The sequence below is a fragment of the Lathamus discolor genome, chromosome 13, assembly GCF_037157495.1.
Source record: "Lathamus discolor isolate bLatDis1 chromosome 13, bLatDis1.hap1, whole genome shotgun sequence".
Classification (NCBI taxonomy): Eukaryota; Metazoa; Chordata; class Aves; order Psittaciformes; family Psittacidae; genus Lathamus; species Lathamus discolor.
Window position 1 is genome coordinate 4,079,003 of NC_088896.1, and position 17,578 is coordinate 4,096,580.

The window sequence follows — 17,578 nt, forward strand, 5'->3', positions numbered from 1 at the left end:
TGGAGTGACGACACCCATCATCAGGCACAAGGAAGAATGCACTTCGCCCTGCTGTGTTTCCCTCTCTCATGTTGCTTTGATTTGGAAACTAAGCTGTATCTTGTACTCCTTTCCCCTCTCAAAGAGCCCTTGCATCCTCCTCAGACTCACAGGGACTGGCAGCTCCCACACCAGCAGCCCACAGCCGAGCCTGCAGCTCCCTGCGAGGACAAGAAAACTGTGGGTCCCATGCCAGGCATCAATGCTGTGAGGAAAGCAGGCAGGAACGGCCAGGGTGGTTCGGAAGGGCAGGCAGTGTGTGAGCGGCAAGAACAAAGAGGGCTCTGCCTGCTGGGGGATCTGGTGTTTCTGCTCCATGGTATTTTTGGCTCATCTTTCCTGCTTGGCCACGGGCTGCCCGGGGCCGAGACACCCACCCAGCAGGCACGAACACTGCATCTCCTGCCTTACAGCCTGGAAATTAATTGCCTTGTTCTTAGGAAGCTACTCTGCAACCCAGAAAACTGATTGAATTGTGAAACAGTAGCCCAGATCCCTGCTCAAGGGCAAGGGCATACCTTTTGGCTGCAGATGCACAGAGTTTCCCCCAGCCTCTCCCTCTGCACAGGCAGGAGCTATAAAGCGCTCCATGGACTGAGAAAAATGGCACTGCAGAGCAGCTCGGTGCCACCGAGGAGCACACAGCCCCAACAAGCAGCCCCAGGGCTCACAGCAAAGCTTTTATCATATCCAAGTAGGGAATTACTCATTCTTCTGAGATTTAAATGCAATTGGAGCAGGGAGAGGAAAGGCTGTAATTACATCAGCACTGGGGAGCCCTGTGGTGGGGAAGCATCCAAGTGCTCACAGGACAGTTACAAAGGCGCCGTTGAACCCCGAGTGCCAAACTGATGGTGTATTCGGGTCGCTCTCTATGTCCCAACACTTGTCAGTCCCAATCTTCCTAAGGGACGTGACTTTCCTCACCCTCCTGCTAAGCCATCCACTCCCAACTTTAGCTGAAGAAAGCCCAAGGGCTGGAAAACAGAGGCCAGGAATGTGGCTAAACCTTCCAACAAGGGCTGCAGGGACCCCAGCTCTGCCACTCGTTTCCTGCCTGACCTGGAAGAGGAACCCTCGTGCTCTCAGCTTCCTCAGCTACCCAGAGGAAAAACACCACGGTGCTGCTTCCCAAAGGCAAGGCTGGCTTCACCGGGAGGCGGTGAAGCTATCCCAGCCCGCAGCCAGGCGCCATCCCCACGCAGCCCCTGGATAAGCTCCCATCACGGCCCCCAGAGCTCCACTACTTCTTGGTTGGGGTTTTTTTTTTCTAGAAACCGCTGCACGAAGCTCGCTTTGGGTCGCTGCCAGGATGTGAGTGCGCAGGGACGGAGCTGCTCTTCCAGAACTGCGCTCGGGAAGATGAGCTCCCCCGAGCCGATCTCTCAGCGCCCGCTTCAGACACAGCCTCCCCGCTCCTTCTGCCTGTCTCTCACTCCCATACCCATCTGGCAGCAGCGCGCTTTCCCGTGAGCTTATTTTCTTGCCTGGAAAAGCCAGCAAACAGGGCATGAGCCCCAGGCACCCAGGGAGAAGGCACCCCCCGTCCACACTCCAAGGGGAGGCAACGCTGTCGGGCAACTGGAGCTCTGCCACGGGACAACTGCGAAGCTTTCGAGGGCGGGCAGCTCCCGCTATGGACATATTGGAAACTTGGGTTCGCTGTCTGCCTCCCAGCTACTCCGGGGCTGTGTCCGCATCCAGAATCTGGGAGTCAACAGAAGGCCAGTGCCTGGGGTTTCACAGACTTTTAGTCTCGTCAGGCTTGTACTTACCGCTAAAAATCTGCACAAACCAACTTGGGAAAGGCAGGAAAGGAAAAAACATCCCATAAGATCCTGCCTTAGCAGATAACACCCGGGTACAGTGGCTTGGAACAAAAGGCACCGTAGCCCGGTGGCGGCACCGACAACACCGGCCCAGGCCCCCCGGCACCGGGACCGGCAGCAGCTCCGGGGGAGAAGTAGGTGATCCTGGGGAGCCGAGCTCAGCCGGGCGCGGTGCCTGCGAGGGGCGCAGGCGGCTCCGCTCTGCCGGGCGGCACCTTCTCCCGGGTTAGCCCCACACCAAACTTCACCTCCCGGCCCCTCCATCCACCCCCGGGGCCACCCACCTTCGAAGTCGGAGATGATGCCCTCGAGGTGCGCGTTAACGGCCGGGTCGGCCATGGCGGGGAGCGGGGCGCTGCCCCCCGGCTCGGCGGGTGCGCGCAGCCGCCGCCTGCGGCCGAATGAATGGCGGAGGGCGAGCGGCTGCAGCCGCCCCCCGCGCCGGCGGGCACGCTGCCATGCCGCCCGGCCCGGCCCAGCCCAGCGCGGCCCGGCCCGGCCCCTCGCCGCGCACTGGCTGCTCCCCACGCCCGTCACACACCCCCTCGCCGTGGTGCCGGCCCCTCTGCGGAACCCGGTGCCTGCCGGGGTGCAGAACAGAAGTGGAACCAGCTTTGGGTCAGCCCCCGAGGGTGCCCCACGAAAGGGATGGTACCCGCCTAAACGGGAGGGCTGCACCCCCGGTGTTCTCGAGCACCCATAACCCGTTCGCTTTTCAACTTGCCCTTGTTTGGAAAGGAGCAACTCGGCCCCCCTCCTCTGTTGTCGTGATTTCTCAAAACCAAACCAGAGCACTACTTAGCAGTGCTAAGCCATCGCCACTTCTGCAGCCAGCTCTGGAAGCTGCGGCCGAAGCAGCAGAAGAGGCGACAAAAGCCACCCCGAAGCTGAGTGTGCAGCTGGGCACGTCTGTGTGAGCCCCACGGTGTCACAGCTTGCTCCACTCCAGCCTGAGCTCCAGGCATCAACACCAGCCTCTTCTATGACACAGCCACCTTCCCTCTGCCGCTCACACCCTCTCAGTTTGTGCATCTCTCTGCTCAGGATCTGATGTTTCTCCCTTCCCATGTTGATTCAGCTCCTGCCCTCTTGACCCTCTTTTTATCCTCCCCACCCTGTGTTTTAGTGGCATCATTTAAAAGTGATGATATCTCTGAAATGTGTCCAGGCACATCAACAGGAAAAGAAGAATTAATGGGCTGGGGTTTTAGTCCACTTTGGGTGAACCATAAAGAAGAATTATGCAAAACAGTAGTACTGCTCCTGCAGAAAGTGCATGCCTCATCACTTATGTCACACACTTAATTTTACACTTCCAAAGTCTGCGAACACCACAGACTCCCCAAAAGTGATGTGAACCAGAACACAAAACCAACGGCACCAATTTCCCAGACTCAGAAGGTCCAGGTTTTCAATCCTGTTAATAACTTGAGGTTTTAATCCAAGGAAAGGCATTACTTTAAAACATGAGAACAGCTTAAATAGTCTTGAGAATGCACTTTTAAACTACAGGTGCGGTATTTTAAGACAGGTACAGTGGTTTTCCTCCCCCTTTCACCGACAGCAGAGTTCAGCTTTCATTTCTTGCACTTCTAAAGGCATCAGAAACCAATACACCACAGCAGTGCAGACAGGCACCAGTGCTGCATCTCTGGGCAACAGCACAAGTGTAAATGCCTCCTCGTGTCCCCTTGTCAGGCCCTGCTGCCTGAACACCGTTCCCCATGCCTTAGAGAAGAACAGAAACCAGTGTGGACCTGTGGCTATCACGCCAGGGTGTCACATCCACATCCGCACACGCTCTGCAGGGAGCGGTGGTGACAGACACATCTCACAGCATCATGCGCTGACCTGCACTGGTAGCATTGATTTTCCAAAGAAAGCGGCTTGCTTTCCCTCTTCTCCATCGCTCAAGTGCAGGTCACATCCAGATCCGTTTGGAACAGGTACAAAAGGCTGGCAAGTATCAACCTCAGTTACAGATCGACAAAAAAAGCTACTGTGTTAAAAATGACCCTGACTCCGCTGCTGGAGGAGCAGAACCAAGAGTAGGGGAAGGCTGTTAAGCATCCTTAACTCCCCCGTACACTCTCATTGCAAGCCTGTACAATGGGTTTAAAGGGAGGAGAACGGACTAAGCAAGACAAACTAAAAATCAGTATTGTAAAAAGGACTTTTAAAAGCGCAATGGGGTCAAGCTGAGGAAGAGCCAAGAGTATTTTTTTGATGTTCAGAGTCCACCCCCTCGCAAACCGCATGAGATTTGTGCCAGACCTGCTGCTTGGAGCCTGGTGGGGCTCCTTGAACTAGGTCACACGGTGATGGATCAGTGTGGCACTGTGATGAGGACACTGGTTTTGAGGTCAACAGGAGTCAATAAGAAGTAAACCACTAGAAATGCCCCCATTGCTTGGTGGGCAGTGAGCTGTGAGGGCTATGATGATGTCCTCTGGTCTCAGGAAACTGAAGAAGCTCAAAGCTCTTCAGCAGAAGAGTTTGAGGCAGTTTGCTTTAGTCCCAGTTCCCTGGGTTACTCTGCATTTCCTAAGCAGAAGAGAGCAAAAAAAAATTATTCACTTGTCCAGTCTACACATACCAGCTAAATCCATTTCATCTGGTGTTCTACCTGCATCCTAAACTTGAGAGCTTGTGTTCAGCTAAGCAGTTCTGCTAGAAAGGCAGGCAACCCTAGGAGGCTGAGCACCCACCCTAGAGGGATGGAGAATCACCACTCTCACTGAGATTTGTTTCTGGGGCTCCCCATCAGCGTAGCACAAGTGTGTGTCGTGCTGCTCATCCAAATGCAGTTTCAGCAGAGGCCCTGCTCTGCCCTTGTCTGGTAGATCAAGGAGATTAAAGACCCTGAACCTTCTCCTGGTCTCGCACACTGACCACATCACCTACATTCCCTTCAATAAACTCATCAGGTTCTGCTCCTTCTGTCCCTCGTGTCAGGCACTTTCTTTGGTCTCTTAGTCACTTACTTGACTTTCCTGCTCCTCCCTCCCAACATTTCACAAGTGTTTGTCATTGGATGTTTGATTTGATTGTAGCAAAGAGAGAAAACTCACTTTTCAAAAGAAAGAGAGCAGATCACATCTCTTCTGGTGCCTGCTGCTCCTCTTGATAGCAAAACCCAAGAGCCTCTCTAACTGGTTTTATTGCAGTCAGGGTACTCACCTAGAGCTCCTGGTCAGCTGAGACCTTCGGGATACTTTACAAGACAGCTGCTGTCACAGACCCAATCCCTGTTCTGCAAACCACTGGCTGCAGGAGGGCTTTAAACAAATTACTTCCCTTGCTGCGTTACATGATAATGGAAATACTTCTTGTTTCCTTACTAACCCAGGCCACCAAGGGCACTGACTGCTCAGCCATTTTCCTTCGCCATCACTCTGTTCTTCAGATGAGCAATAAGCTTCCTGCAAAGTTGTTTTGTTGGCTTAGAAGTGATTTCCTGCCCCTGAAAAGGCAGTCTGTAAAATCTGCTGATGACTTAGTTATGGACACCAAAATAAACTAGCTTAAAGCCGTGATAGCTGGTAGATGCAAGAAACTCTTGTTCACTGGGTACTTCATCTCTGGCCTCTCCTGCCCTCCAGGCAGCGATGCACCTTGAGTGCTTCTCCATATCACAGCACAACCTCCTCCAGAGGTCACTGCCTCTGCCCTGGCACAGACATGGGGGACCATGATGCAGAGCAGACCTAGGAAGTCACTTCAAGGAGGAAAATAACATTAGAGAAGAAAAAAAAACCAAGGAGATGGTAACAGCATTAGAAGACCCCTTATCAAGATAGGCTAAGGAGAAAAGGGACTTTCCTTTCCACATGCTTTTTGAACAGCACCATACGGTTTCCTTGCAAGCTACTAAAAATGCAGTTTTTCAGGCAGATTTCCTTCCTCCCACAAGTCAGGGTTTTCTGAACCCATGCAGTAGTTATCACTCTCATGATCTGCTCAGTCATGAGCATCAGCTCTGTTAGACAGTGTGGCATGAGTCATTGTGGCTACTTGAATCTTAAATGTGTCATATACAAAAGCAAGCAATTCATCCACAGCATCTTCCCTTTCCTCTCCCTATTTTAGTTAGAAAACAAAACTTCTGATTGATTCTGGCCTCCTCTACAAAATACTTTGAGACTTAGCGACAGAAAGTACTAGGTAGGAATGGCTAAACACTATTACCAACCACCCAATGTTTCTAGTGAGAGTTCAACTATCTTTTCTTGCTGTTGATCACAGATAAAACATCCTTTTGTGGAGGCTCTTGCACTATGTGATACCCACCCCCAACATCCGCAGTGATCCAACATCCCCACAAGCATCACCAAAAGCCAAAGCATGAGCAGCACTGCCAGCACCATACACTCAGCTGTGGTCAGACAGGCAACACCAATGCAGGCTAACAGAGAGAAATAGATGTATCATAACCCAGACAAGGCAGATTTTGAAGGCAAAGGAATGGCGGGTCACAGCTCTTCTTTCTAAGCCCCCCAAAATAAGGCTGTTGCAATTACCTTCCCTTCTGTTCCTCTGCTCCCTGCACCTTCTGACTTCTTGTGACTCTGCTCCCCACCCCCAACCCCCCCAGAAAAAAATCTGCTTTCAAATCCACCAGGAAGAAGCTCAATGATCTTCACATTACACCTGGCAAACTGAGGCGTGTAACAGACATGGCAGGTAGACAGACCTGGTTGTGGTGGTCATCCAGCCCCCAGCTCCTTGGAAGTGCCAGTGTTACTGGCTGGGGGGACTGAGGAAGGAAAAGCAGAGACACAGTTCCCCACCTCCACCCGTGTTCTCATGTAGATGAATCCAGACCTGCCGATTATGCAGGACTTGTCACAAAAAAAGGCTCTTTCCCAAGACTTTAGGCTCTTCCTGCTTCCAAAGGAAGTGCAGTGAGGATGGCCGCACTTCAGCGCTGGTCACACTTCCCTTCCTTTGCAAGGAAACTAAGAGCATGGGAAAAGCTTAAAAAAAATCAAAATAGCTTTGCTGCTTTGAGATTTCTGGATAATCAACTGAATTTCTTGGTAAGGGAAATGTGGCCAGATCTCATCCCTTAGTGCCACAGAGCTGCACAGCTCCTGCTCCGAACACAGAGCCAGGGTACTGCACAGAAAGGCTCGGGTAACTTTGAAACCTGGATAACAGAAATAGGATGAAATCTGGAAAAATGACTGGAGGTCAGTACCTTAAAGGCTTTTAATAAAGTCTTTGCTCATAAAGAATGCATCACTGTGAAGGACCTCATAGCACTGGTGGGTCTCAGCGTGGCCGTGAGCCACCAACACCATGCAGTTAAAGCAAGAGCACTCCTGAAACAGTGAGATGCTTCCAGCAGCAAAGCAGAAATCACTGCTGCTCCATCTTGAGTCATACTGGCAGCCCAGTGTCAGGAAAAGCAAGCAGAAATGAATGTGGAGAGGGGATGGGACTGCTGAAAGCATCACATGTAGGTGCACTACAGGGGAAAGATGCTGCAGGCGAAGATCACTGTTACTAAGGGAACAAAAGAAAAGCCCAGTCCAAACTCAGACATGGTTATGGCACAAACAGGTCAACATGAGATGGAAATGAGATTTTAACAGTTAGTGATGGGAGATATAAAAGGACTGCTGTGAAATCAAAAGGACAAAAAGCCAAGCAGGTTTAAAGGTGGGGCACGGCTACTTGTAGGAAATACAATGTGACATGGGGAAGGAGAGAGTTCCTGAGCCTGCAGCTTCTCAGATACTCACTGCACAAACAGGGAAAACAGCAAACCCGGTGTGCCGGGACAACCCTGGAGCTGAGAGGCCCAACAGAGATGGGGTGGTGGAGGAGCAACTGCAGACACAAGGTCCCTGCAGCCTCTTCTCCCCCACCTCCAGCAGGGGATCAATGCAGAACTTCATCTTAGGTTTAACTCCATCATGTCAGAGTGCGGAGTTGTTATCAAACAGGACGAGGGAATTCATTGCATGTGGTTACACTGAGCTGGACAAGCAGACGACCAACATCCATCCTCTCACCCTGCTAACCTGAAAACAGAGCTGAGTCTTTCCTGCCCATCACGTGTGCAAATTCTTGATGGTCCCCAGCACTTTCCCTGCTTCTGTGAGGACTGAGATGAAGTGGCCCTGGGTTCACACCAGTGCTGAGGTGGGATCCAAACCAGGCACCCAATCCCACTCCCTGCAGGGAGCATGCTGCAGGTTAGCATCCACCATGCTCAGATCCAGCAGCACACGGCTGCGCTGGAAGGGCACAGCTTTGCACCTAACAAATCCCCTTCCTATGCACCCAACCCTCCTCAACTCCAACAAGCAATTTGCCCCATTATATCCAGTGATCTGTATGCAGAGGATGAGCTCACCACGGGCCCCACCAACCTCATGCTGGTGCTGGAGCCCAGCTTGAAGTGTTCCATGCTGAGATGGTGATTCCGGCTATTGTGCATGCCAAGAGCCTGGAAAGGGAAGTGCTGTCCCCAGCCCAGGCCAGGAACATTGCACCAGCCTCAGCCAAGTGCACACCCGGGAGGTGAGCATTGCACCGGAGGAGCTGGCTGGCAGCCTCCACGCCTGGGAAGGGAAAGGAAGGGAAGCACAACTCCCTGGTGTTGATTAAACGTCGGGGGATACTTGCAGGGGAAGGAAATGGGAAGAGGATCGGGGACCGCGTCTGCCTGAACCTCACGCAGTTAAAACAAACACAGTCTCATGCCCTCCTTCTTTTCATTTAGTTTCAGGTCTGACTTTCCTAAGAACCTGGGAGGTGCAGTTTAGGATCCAAGCAGAAAATTGACTTTATTGCTTTCATTACTTTAATAATTATTAATTACTGCATTTTAATATTAAGATCAAGCAGGTACAGAAAGCAGCTTTGTGTGACAGCACAGATGTTTTAACAGCACCAAGAGGCTTCAGAAACCTTGCTTATCCTCTAATGAGTTTAACACACACATGGCACGGCACGTTTCCATTGAAAGCCTTCCCGTGTGGCTGAGAGTGCATCTGACTCCAGAAGAAAGTGCAGTGCCTGGACCTCAAGGTATGAAAGACCTCTCCTCAGTTTCCACCCCATGCATATTTGCAGGGACAAAAAGGGGAGGTGAGGGTGAGCCAGAAGATTGAACCCCTCGGAAAGGGGCTATTTCCATTACTGCAAACTTCCCCCCAGTCCCTAATTAGGGAGAGTTTGCAGGAATAAATAAACTGGCAGAGCTATGTGCATGCACTCCGCTTCCAGATGTGCACGACTCATTTTCACGTGATGTCCAAGGCAGGGCTGGAAATTCCATCCCCACACATAGGGAGGAGGCAGGCACAGCATGAGCTCCCCATGCTGAGTACACCCCCATGGCAGACCCGTGGGTGTAAATCCCACTCTATCCCACCTCCCCATGCATATCCCAGCTGGTCTGCACCCCTCCAGTGCTCACCATCCCCCTCTTATCACACGGAGCCACCCATGGGACCCCCCTGTCCCTGCGGCAGAGCAGAGTGTGAGCTGGAAAAGAGGCTTTGAGAGCTACTGCCTCTGCTGCTCCCTCAGCCGCCTGCTCACGACCTTTTCAACCCAAACCTTCCCAGTCCTAAATATACCAGCTCATGGCAGGAATCCTGCTTTTCTTATACCTGCCCCTGCTTCTCAGAGAGCAGTTTCCAGCAGCTCGTGCTCCCTGTACCAGCCCCCATTATTTTCTCCTGGCTTCTCTGAGATATTTCAGGCACACAACAAAATCTGCTGCAGCACAAAGAGCCTACAACCCCGTGTAAGGGCTCAGGAAGCACCAGGAGCCTCAGGTCAGGCCTCGGGAGCAGCGGTACCTCCTGAGTTCCCTGCACACCACCACGAGTGTTTCATCATTATTATTCCTTTCTGACATCAACCCGTTTGATAAGAACAATTCCCAGCCCCACACCCACTCCGCTTCCTCCAGGCAGCTGGGACACAGTGGGAGGAGGACACAAGGGCAGGAGGAAAGGAAGGAAAGGAAGAATGATCACAATTTTCCTTTCCTTTTCAAGGCTTTGGCAAATGGCAGGGAAAGCACCAGCAGGGATGCTGAGGTGTGGCCAGCAGCATCCACACAGCACCAAGCACCGCTGGTGGTTTCCCCTTTGCTCCAGCTCCACCACAGAGGGATGGGAAGGGTGCACAAGTGCGTAGGCATCACTACCAACATGCATCGGCTGTGTGCTCCCATTCCCTTGTGGGTGGGAATTGGGTGCCCCAGTATCAACCTGTGATGGTCTGGCCAGGGAAATCATGCCCTCGGCTCCATCACCTGCATTTCTGCTGCCCACGAGACCTTGGCAGGTCCAACACAGGCAGGACTGGTGCCATTAAACTCCTGGGGTCAGGGAATGCAGATGGGAAAGAGATGGGCCAGCCTGGACCCAAAGAGGGAAAGTTGCACAGTTCATTTAAGATTAAAAAGACCAAATTAAACTGATGCAACATGCTAGCTTTTAGGGAAATGTCCTTCCACTTCCTTTCCCTTTCACATGCTCAGGCAGTTCTGCCCCACTCTCACCAATGTACAGCCCCATGCCTACAAGTTCCCTGTTGCAGGGCACTTGTTTCTGCTGAGATCACTTCAGGAGGGACCTGATGCTGTCACCACCATCTTCAGGCTCACTCTGTCTGCTAGAAGAGACTGTCAACACCAAGCCTCATCTAGAGCAGGTCAACATTTGGGCTTCCCCCTACCCATGCCTGCCTCAGCGCAGCTTTCCAAAAGCCATCCCTCGGCATGAGCCGCAGCCAGCACGCCCTGCGGGGAGACTCTGGGGATTTCAGCCTGCAGAAACAAAAGAGGATCCAAAAAAGAAGAGCAATCAGCTGGGAGACGTGCTGCCAGCAGGCCAAAAGCAGGGGCCATCCAGTGTTTGCCCTAAATAGGAAAGAGGCCCACGAGCACGCTGGGGGCAGAGCACCAGCCATAGAGAGAGATGGCACTGAGCCAGGCAGGAGAGAGAGGAGACTTCCAGCAGCAGTATGAGGGGGAGAGAAACTCCCTGCTGACAATTCCCCAACGAACAGGACAGCAAAACCCTGGAGGCGGCTGAGTTTGGGGGTCCTGGAATAGGGCAAAACTCAGAGACACTTCAGCAGCCTCTGTGCTGCCATCAGTGAGGGACACAGCCTCACTGGGTGGTTGTGCAAAGCATCTTGCTGCAGGCTGCCAGGCAATTAGCTCTGAGCCCTTTGTTTCTAAATGAGGGAAGCAGAGTCCAAATGTCCTGAATGAGCAGAGCTGGACCTGCTCCCTGCAGTGACAGACAGGGATGGGTTATGTCTCCCCACACACAGCCTGCCCTCTGTTTGCAGCCGCTGCAGCCAAGCCCAGCAGGAAAAGGGGAACAGGGCAAGTCCCCTTTCTGATGAGATGTAGCCGCTGCCATTATACCAAGCCAAGCCACAAGAGGCTCATACTATGCTCACTTGCCGTTCTACCCCATCATACACACCACTGTCCAGTGAGCTCAGCCTTTTGTTAATAGTTCATCTTAATCTGCAGTGCCAGTGCCTATAATAACCACAGCAGGTCAGGGAGTGTTGGACTTGATGTTCCACCAGCAGAATTAAACTGCTCTTGTTTAGAAGAAGTTAAAATAAGGTAGAAACTAAATCTGAAATGTTTTTCCTTATAAAGGAATGGCAGGAGGAAAGTGCTGCGTGCGTTAAGCATCAGCCTTTCTCCTTCAGCAGGGACTGGCAGTGGCTATAAGCTCAAGGGATACTGCTATTCCCAGACAAGTATCCATGGGGCAGACCAACACAGCCATGTTTATGTTAACAAAAGGAAATAAACTGCCAGACCTGCCAGAGCTCTGTCTTTACATACCTTCCTTTTCCACTGAAAAATCCCCCTGTACAACAGTACCCCCAGTTTGGTTGGTTTAACAACCAAACAACATTCCTGAGAGTCGAATAAAGCTGCTCTACTGCCTTGATCCAGTGCCTGGGTCCCCAGGGAGTGCTCCTCTGCAGAGACACGTGCCTTGACATATCAGCAACACTCTGCTACAAGAAGGACCCTCAATCACTCTGTTGCCATCAGCTCCATCCTCCAGCCACAAGTCTGCACATTCCCTGCCAGGGGCATCTCATCTGCAGCTCCAGCTCCTCTTCTGCAAGTGGTTTCCAAGGAAGTTTTTTCCACAGTGCTTGTTTGTAACTTGGGAGAGGGTTGCCTGCCAGCTGGAGGATGGACAGCTATTACACTGCAGAGATGTGCTAATGCCCCAGAGCAGCTCTGTGTGCATACTCAGAGCCAAGGATGGTGACCCAGTCTAGAAACAGGGCTGAGCTGTCCCCATCCCCACTGTTCCCCGCACTGCCCTGGCACTCAGCAAGGTTTGCAAGCATGATGGCAGAGGCATGCTCCTGTGCAGCTCTGGTAAACCAGGCACTGTGGAAGCAGCTAGAGGCTGATGTGCACATGAGCAATCCATTACTTGGAGAAAGAGGTGCCCACTTGGTCACTTGCCAGCCTGCAAACAGATTTAAGACAGTTGGGAATTGAACCTCCGGTCCAGTTATCACTGTGGCCAAATGGGCCACCTCCTTTACTTTCCTCTAAGAGAGCCCCTGGCAGCACAATAGAAGGAGTATTTAGTAAAGCTACAGACTTGCTTAGAAACCTTGAGGAGGATGAGCCATTTTGCGTCCAGGCATCATATAAACACATTGATAACGATGTTGGCATCAGAGTTGGAGATGAATAGGGCTGCATAGCAACAGCAGGCCTCTATGTCTGCCTCAAGAAAGGCCCTTTCTTGCAATGCACACGTTTAATCCATGATCTGTGTCTGCTGCCAGCCACATTCATACCAAAACCTGTTCACCCCATCTATCTCGATAATCCATGGATTTAGGTGAGGCAGGAGCAGGGAGGCAGAATGTCAGGGCTCACTTGTAAATTCCACTCTGTGCTGCCCTGCTCTTCAGTGAAACCTCCATCCTGTCTTCATTAAACACCTCCATCAGAGCTTAACACACAGATGGAAGCCAGAGGTGTTGCACAACTACAGGGCCCTCCCATCAGATGTAGCTAAAAGCTTGTGTTTGGCAGCTTTGATGAGGCCCATCTGAACAAAGTCTTGGACACAAAGACCCATTTCTCCGCCCTGCCCAGGGGACACGTTAGTGCCCCGCTGTCTCTCAGGGTGGAGCGGCTGGGGGACATCCTACTACCAAAAGCCTCTTGCACCACAGCCCCTCTGCACCCCTCAGAGAGGGGCTGTCCCATATTGGCTCTGTGGACAAGGAACAGCCTCACCAACAGTGCCAAGCTGCTCATTAGCTGAGATACAAACACACCAGCAAGAGCATCAGATTGTTCTTGGTCTTCTGAGGATAACATTGGATTTGGGACACTCAGGTTCACTTTTGGTCACGTTGATGCACTCCCAGAATAAAGCATGCGTGCTCATCTCTAATGGACGTGTCTTGATTTGGCTGTCACTTTGATTTGCATCGCTCAGCAACTTTGCTGATTGCTTCAGAAAATGCAGGTTTGTGCAGCTCCTGGTCTTTGAGCTCAGTCAGCCATGAGCTGATTACAGTCAGCTTCACAACAGCACAAGAACACAGACACCAGGCACTTGTCCTGGCAGAGCAGCAGACAACATCAGCAGAAGTCAAACTCCTGTAAATGCACTTGTGAAGACACTTCACCAAGTTCAAAGAAACCCCTTCCTCCTCTGTTCCTGCTCCCACCCTACATCATCTGCACATGCTGACCAGCTACAACCTGCCATGATTTCCATGGTCATTCCTATGTAATGCTAAGCATCTTATTAAAACTTTGGAGCAAGCACTCCACAGCATAGTGAATATTCCTGCTGTCTTTCTCGTGCATCCTAGCACAGTACAAGCTCCCCATACTCTTCCCTACCCACTTGCAAGGCACAAAATCATGGGAGTTGAACACAGATCAGTGTTATCCACCAAACCAATGGGTGAGCTTTGCAGGAACTGTAGTGATGTGGTGAGGCACTGGAACAGGCTGCCCGGAGAAGCTGTGGCTGCTCCATCCCTGGCGGTGTTCAAGGCCAGGCTGGACAGAGCCTTGGGTGACATGGTTTAGTGTGAGGCATCCCTGCGCACGGCAGGGGGTTGCAACTGGATGATCTTAAGGTCCTTTCCAACCCAAACCATTCTGTGATTCTGTGATTCTACAACTGGCTGGATTGTTTCCAATTGCTAAAGCAGGAAACAGACCAGGCCAGTTCTTGAATGCCAGACATGTCGAGTACCTATGGACTTGAGAATGTGAAGACAACCCACCCCCATCCCAAGAACCAGGCAGTCTCCCTCTGCACACCCCCAATGATGTGTGTTACTCAAAGGCATAGTGGTACTATCAAACAATTCCCTTTATTTCTCTGAATTAGGCACTAAAAAAGCATTTTGAACACGGTTTTCCTGCTACATTCAGCAAACTCCTAGTTGATAAGGGTGAAGAGCTGGCAAAACTCAAGGAAAGCTAACAAAGGAATAAAGCAAAAGGAAGGAAACAGCCGCAGCCTCTGCACACCAGGCCACAGGCAGGGGTTTGCTGGGAAGGTCTGACCGGAGTTCACATTGCACAGCAGAATGATGGTTACAGGGATGAACGGGACATCTTCCAGGGACAAGCATCCCAAGCCATACACCATTCTAGACTTCCCACAATGTCTGATGCTTCCTTAGAAGTTCCCATTCCCAAAGACAAGGACCTCTTTGCATCTCATTACCACTTGCAATCTTTCATATGATGGTAGCTGCCCAGTAACTAGACCTGTTGGGCACTTGCAAGATGTCCTTGGTCTGCATTTCCCTCAGGTGCTTCCCCTGAGGGAGCTGCGGAGCTCACCTGGAGCTGCAGCATTGGGAGGCCCCATAGAAGCAGGCAGAGCATCTCCCATCAAGCTCCAGGAGCTCAATTTTGAGGACAAGAAAATCTCCCAGCCCAGCAAAGACAGGGCTCTACAGTGTCTTATCTGTGGTTTTGCTCCCTCACACTCAGAGCTGGGAGCTCCTTGCAGCCAAGCCCACATAGAGTAAGCACTTTCTCAGCCTGAGAGCCAAGAGAAGCCCCCATGGATTAGAGCCTGATGCTCCGTTTGTGGTCAAAAAAGCACAATGTGTCAGGAACCACTAGAAGGGCAAGGGGCTGTTATGTGTGTCCCAGATTTATTGTCACTCCTTCCCCAGGGCCTCTGGAAATCTCAAAGTGCCCTGGCTGCAAGGCAAGCCCATGAAACACAGCTCCTCAAGGTCATTCTGCTTTTCCACTTTCCCACTCCACCCAGCCCCCAGAAGCTACTAGAGGTGTGGCATCCTCCTTTCTCCGCCAGCATGGAGATAAACCTCAACTCCTACTCCTTCCTAGAGAGAAAAACCTGATTGCAGTAGGTGTGCAGGTCCAGCTCCTGCCGCATCCTGAACCTATGGAAAGTCACATCTGCAAGAAGAGATTAGGAAGGCACAAAGAGGCGAAAGACATCAGGTGGAGCCACACAAGCAAGTCGGAACTGCTGAGGATAACTAAGTACCCCAACCCTGCTGGCTTAGCTTCTTGCTGTGTCTGAATCAGCTCCCAACAACTTCTTCAGCAGCAGCAGGCACTGGGTTGAGCCGCAGCCGTAGCACGCACCCCACATCAGGATTCCAGCAGCTTTGCTCTGCCCAAGGTGGTTCCCATCCCATCCCACCACAACATCACGGAGCTCCTGGTGCAGCTCTGCATCTTGCAAGGGACTGCCAGCAGTTTGCAGATTGCACGTCCCAGCCCCATCTGTAAAACAAGGATGTTTATCTAACCCCAGGAAAACACCAAGAGCAAGAGGATTGCCAGGGAATATGCTTCCAGCTGCTGGAGCTCCGACAGCCCGTGTCAGACCAGAATCTGCCCTGAACTCTTAATATTAAAAAGACAACTTTCTATTCTATGGAAAACAAAGTCCTTGCAAGCTAAGATACTCTTGTTCATAGCAGATACAGCTGACGAGCAGGGTATTGAACGTGAATGGCCACTTCCAGCACTTCCCAAGAGAGACCAGCTCCCCAGAGAGCAAATTCTGCATCTCTGCTGGAAAGCACCAGGTTTGTTGTTTCTTTTTTAAGCAGTTTCTTTTCCAAGCCAGAAAAAGGACTGAAACTGTCTTTATAGTTCAGGTCCATGCAATATGAATGAGAGTGCTATGAAGGGGATATTTTGATGAGTTATTTTGATGATGGATCTGACATATCTGCTTTAAGAGAAATCTCATTTGTGAGCAGCAGCTTGCCTCAGAAAGCAGCTTTACAGATATTGGCAGCTCTTCACATGAATTCATTTTCCTACAGACAGGAAAAATACTTAAACCGTCAACAAAAAGGCAAGTGAGGGACCTGGGAGCCAAGATCTAAAGCCAGTGGAAGGAAACGTACAACAGTCCCTGGGAGCTGAGGACCTTGGGCAGTCAGAGGTGGGATCAGTTGAGGTGCATCGGCTTTGATAGAGGTGGTTGCCTCCAAGCCTCATGCACTATCTGATCCATCCTCACACATCCTGGCACACTCTATACATCCCACAGACACTGCTGACCTACATGGTTTATTAATGCAGCTCCTATTTACTGTTTAAGCAGAGGAGAAAGCATGAGAGGCAGTTGAAGTAAGTCACAGCCAGAAGCAAGTAGGGAACAGTCCCACTTCCTTCCCAGCTGCCTGTGCATCAGCTCCTGAAGGATGCAGGTATCATTGCAGCTGCAAAAAGCAGCACCCCCAATTTCAACTCAAAACACAACATGAACTTTGCTCAAGTTCATACACCCCCTGTCCCCTAAAGCTATCCTTGGTTTTACCCCCACCATACCCTCTGGGTTATAAACCAGCAGCAGTGAAATCTGGCAGTAAAAGCTCACAATTGCTTGTCAGCAGCCAGCACTTTTTATTTCATGGGAAAATCTGTCAGCAGAATGTCCTGAGCACAACCAAGGTGCCTTTGAACAGTGCGTCCGACACAGGACCGGATTTCCCATGGTTTATGTTGCTGCCAGGGCACAGAGAGGCTCCCACCAGAAACAGGGCTCTGGTGGCCACCGACACAACAGGCAGCCTTGGACAAGAGGAAGTTCAGTAAAGAAAAGGACTAAGTTGCTCAGCTTTGATAGCTGATTAGTGCTGTGTTATGAACCCTTGGCAATGCAGAGGGTTGGCGACCATGCTGTCCGGCTGTCTGCTGTTGTTTAGATTCACAGAGGGATCTGCATCACTCTGTGGGTGACCAACAGCAAAACAAGCCTCCTCTTGCTATGCACAGGGTCTGGAGATGAGCAAAGCTTGCCTGAGCAGGCAAGCCCGAGCTTCACCAGAGATGGAGCAGGGTCTGGGTCTCTGCTGGCCTGCAAGAGGAAACACCGTTCACGGTGAGAGGAGGGGGAGGAAGGCATCAAGCCAGGAAAGGGGGAGCTCAGAGTGAGTCCCCACCCCTGCTGCTGCAGAGTGCTTCCGATATCCCTCCTTCTAACTCTTGGCTCCTTTTTTTCCCCAAATAGTCCATCTTTTCTTTCCCCCAGGTTTGCAGTACTCCCATCCATGTCGTTGCCTCACAGCACTTCAGCCCCTACAAGTATACCACATCAGCATCCCCCACTGTTGCACATCCCCTTCCTTCACCCCTCGGTCCCCGTGCTGCTGGCTGTCACCTTCTTGCCTTTGTACAGGGCAAGATTAAGTTT

General features: G+C 51.4%; 1 protein-coding gene across 4 annotated transcripts in view; it reads right to left on the bottom strand.

The window, feature by feature from the left end:
• Positions 1–17,578, bottom strand: part of SEPTIN9 (septin 9) — a 134,559-nt gene that overhangs the window by 66,775 nt on the left and 50,206 nt on the right. Inside the window, exon 1 of one of the 4 annotated variants that reach the window (XM_065694188.1) lies at positions 2,153–2,327. The exons of the other annotated variants lie outside the window; for them this stretch is intronic. Within the exon in view, the coding sequence (XP_065550260.1) occupies positions 2,153–2,207 (55 nt within the window). The 5' untranslated portion in view covers positions 2,208–2,327. Of the gene's footprint in view, positions 1–2,152; positions 2,328–17,578 lie in introns of those variants that run through there. 4 annotated transcript variants of the gene reach the window in all.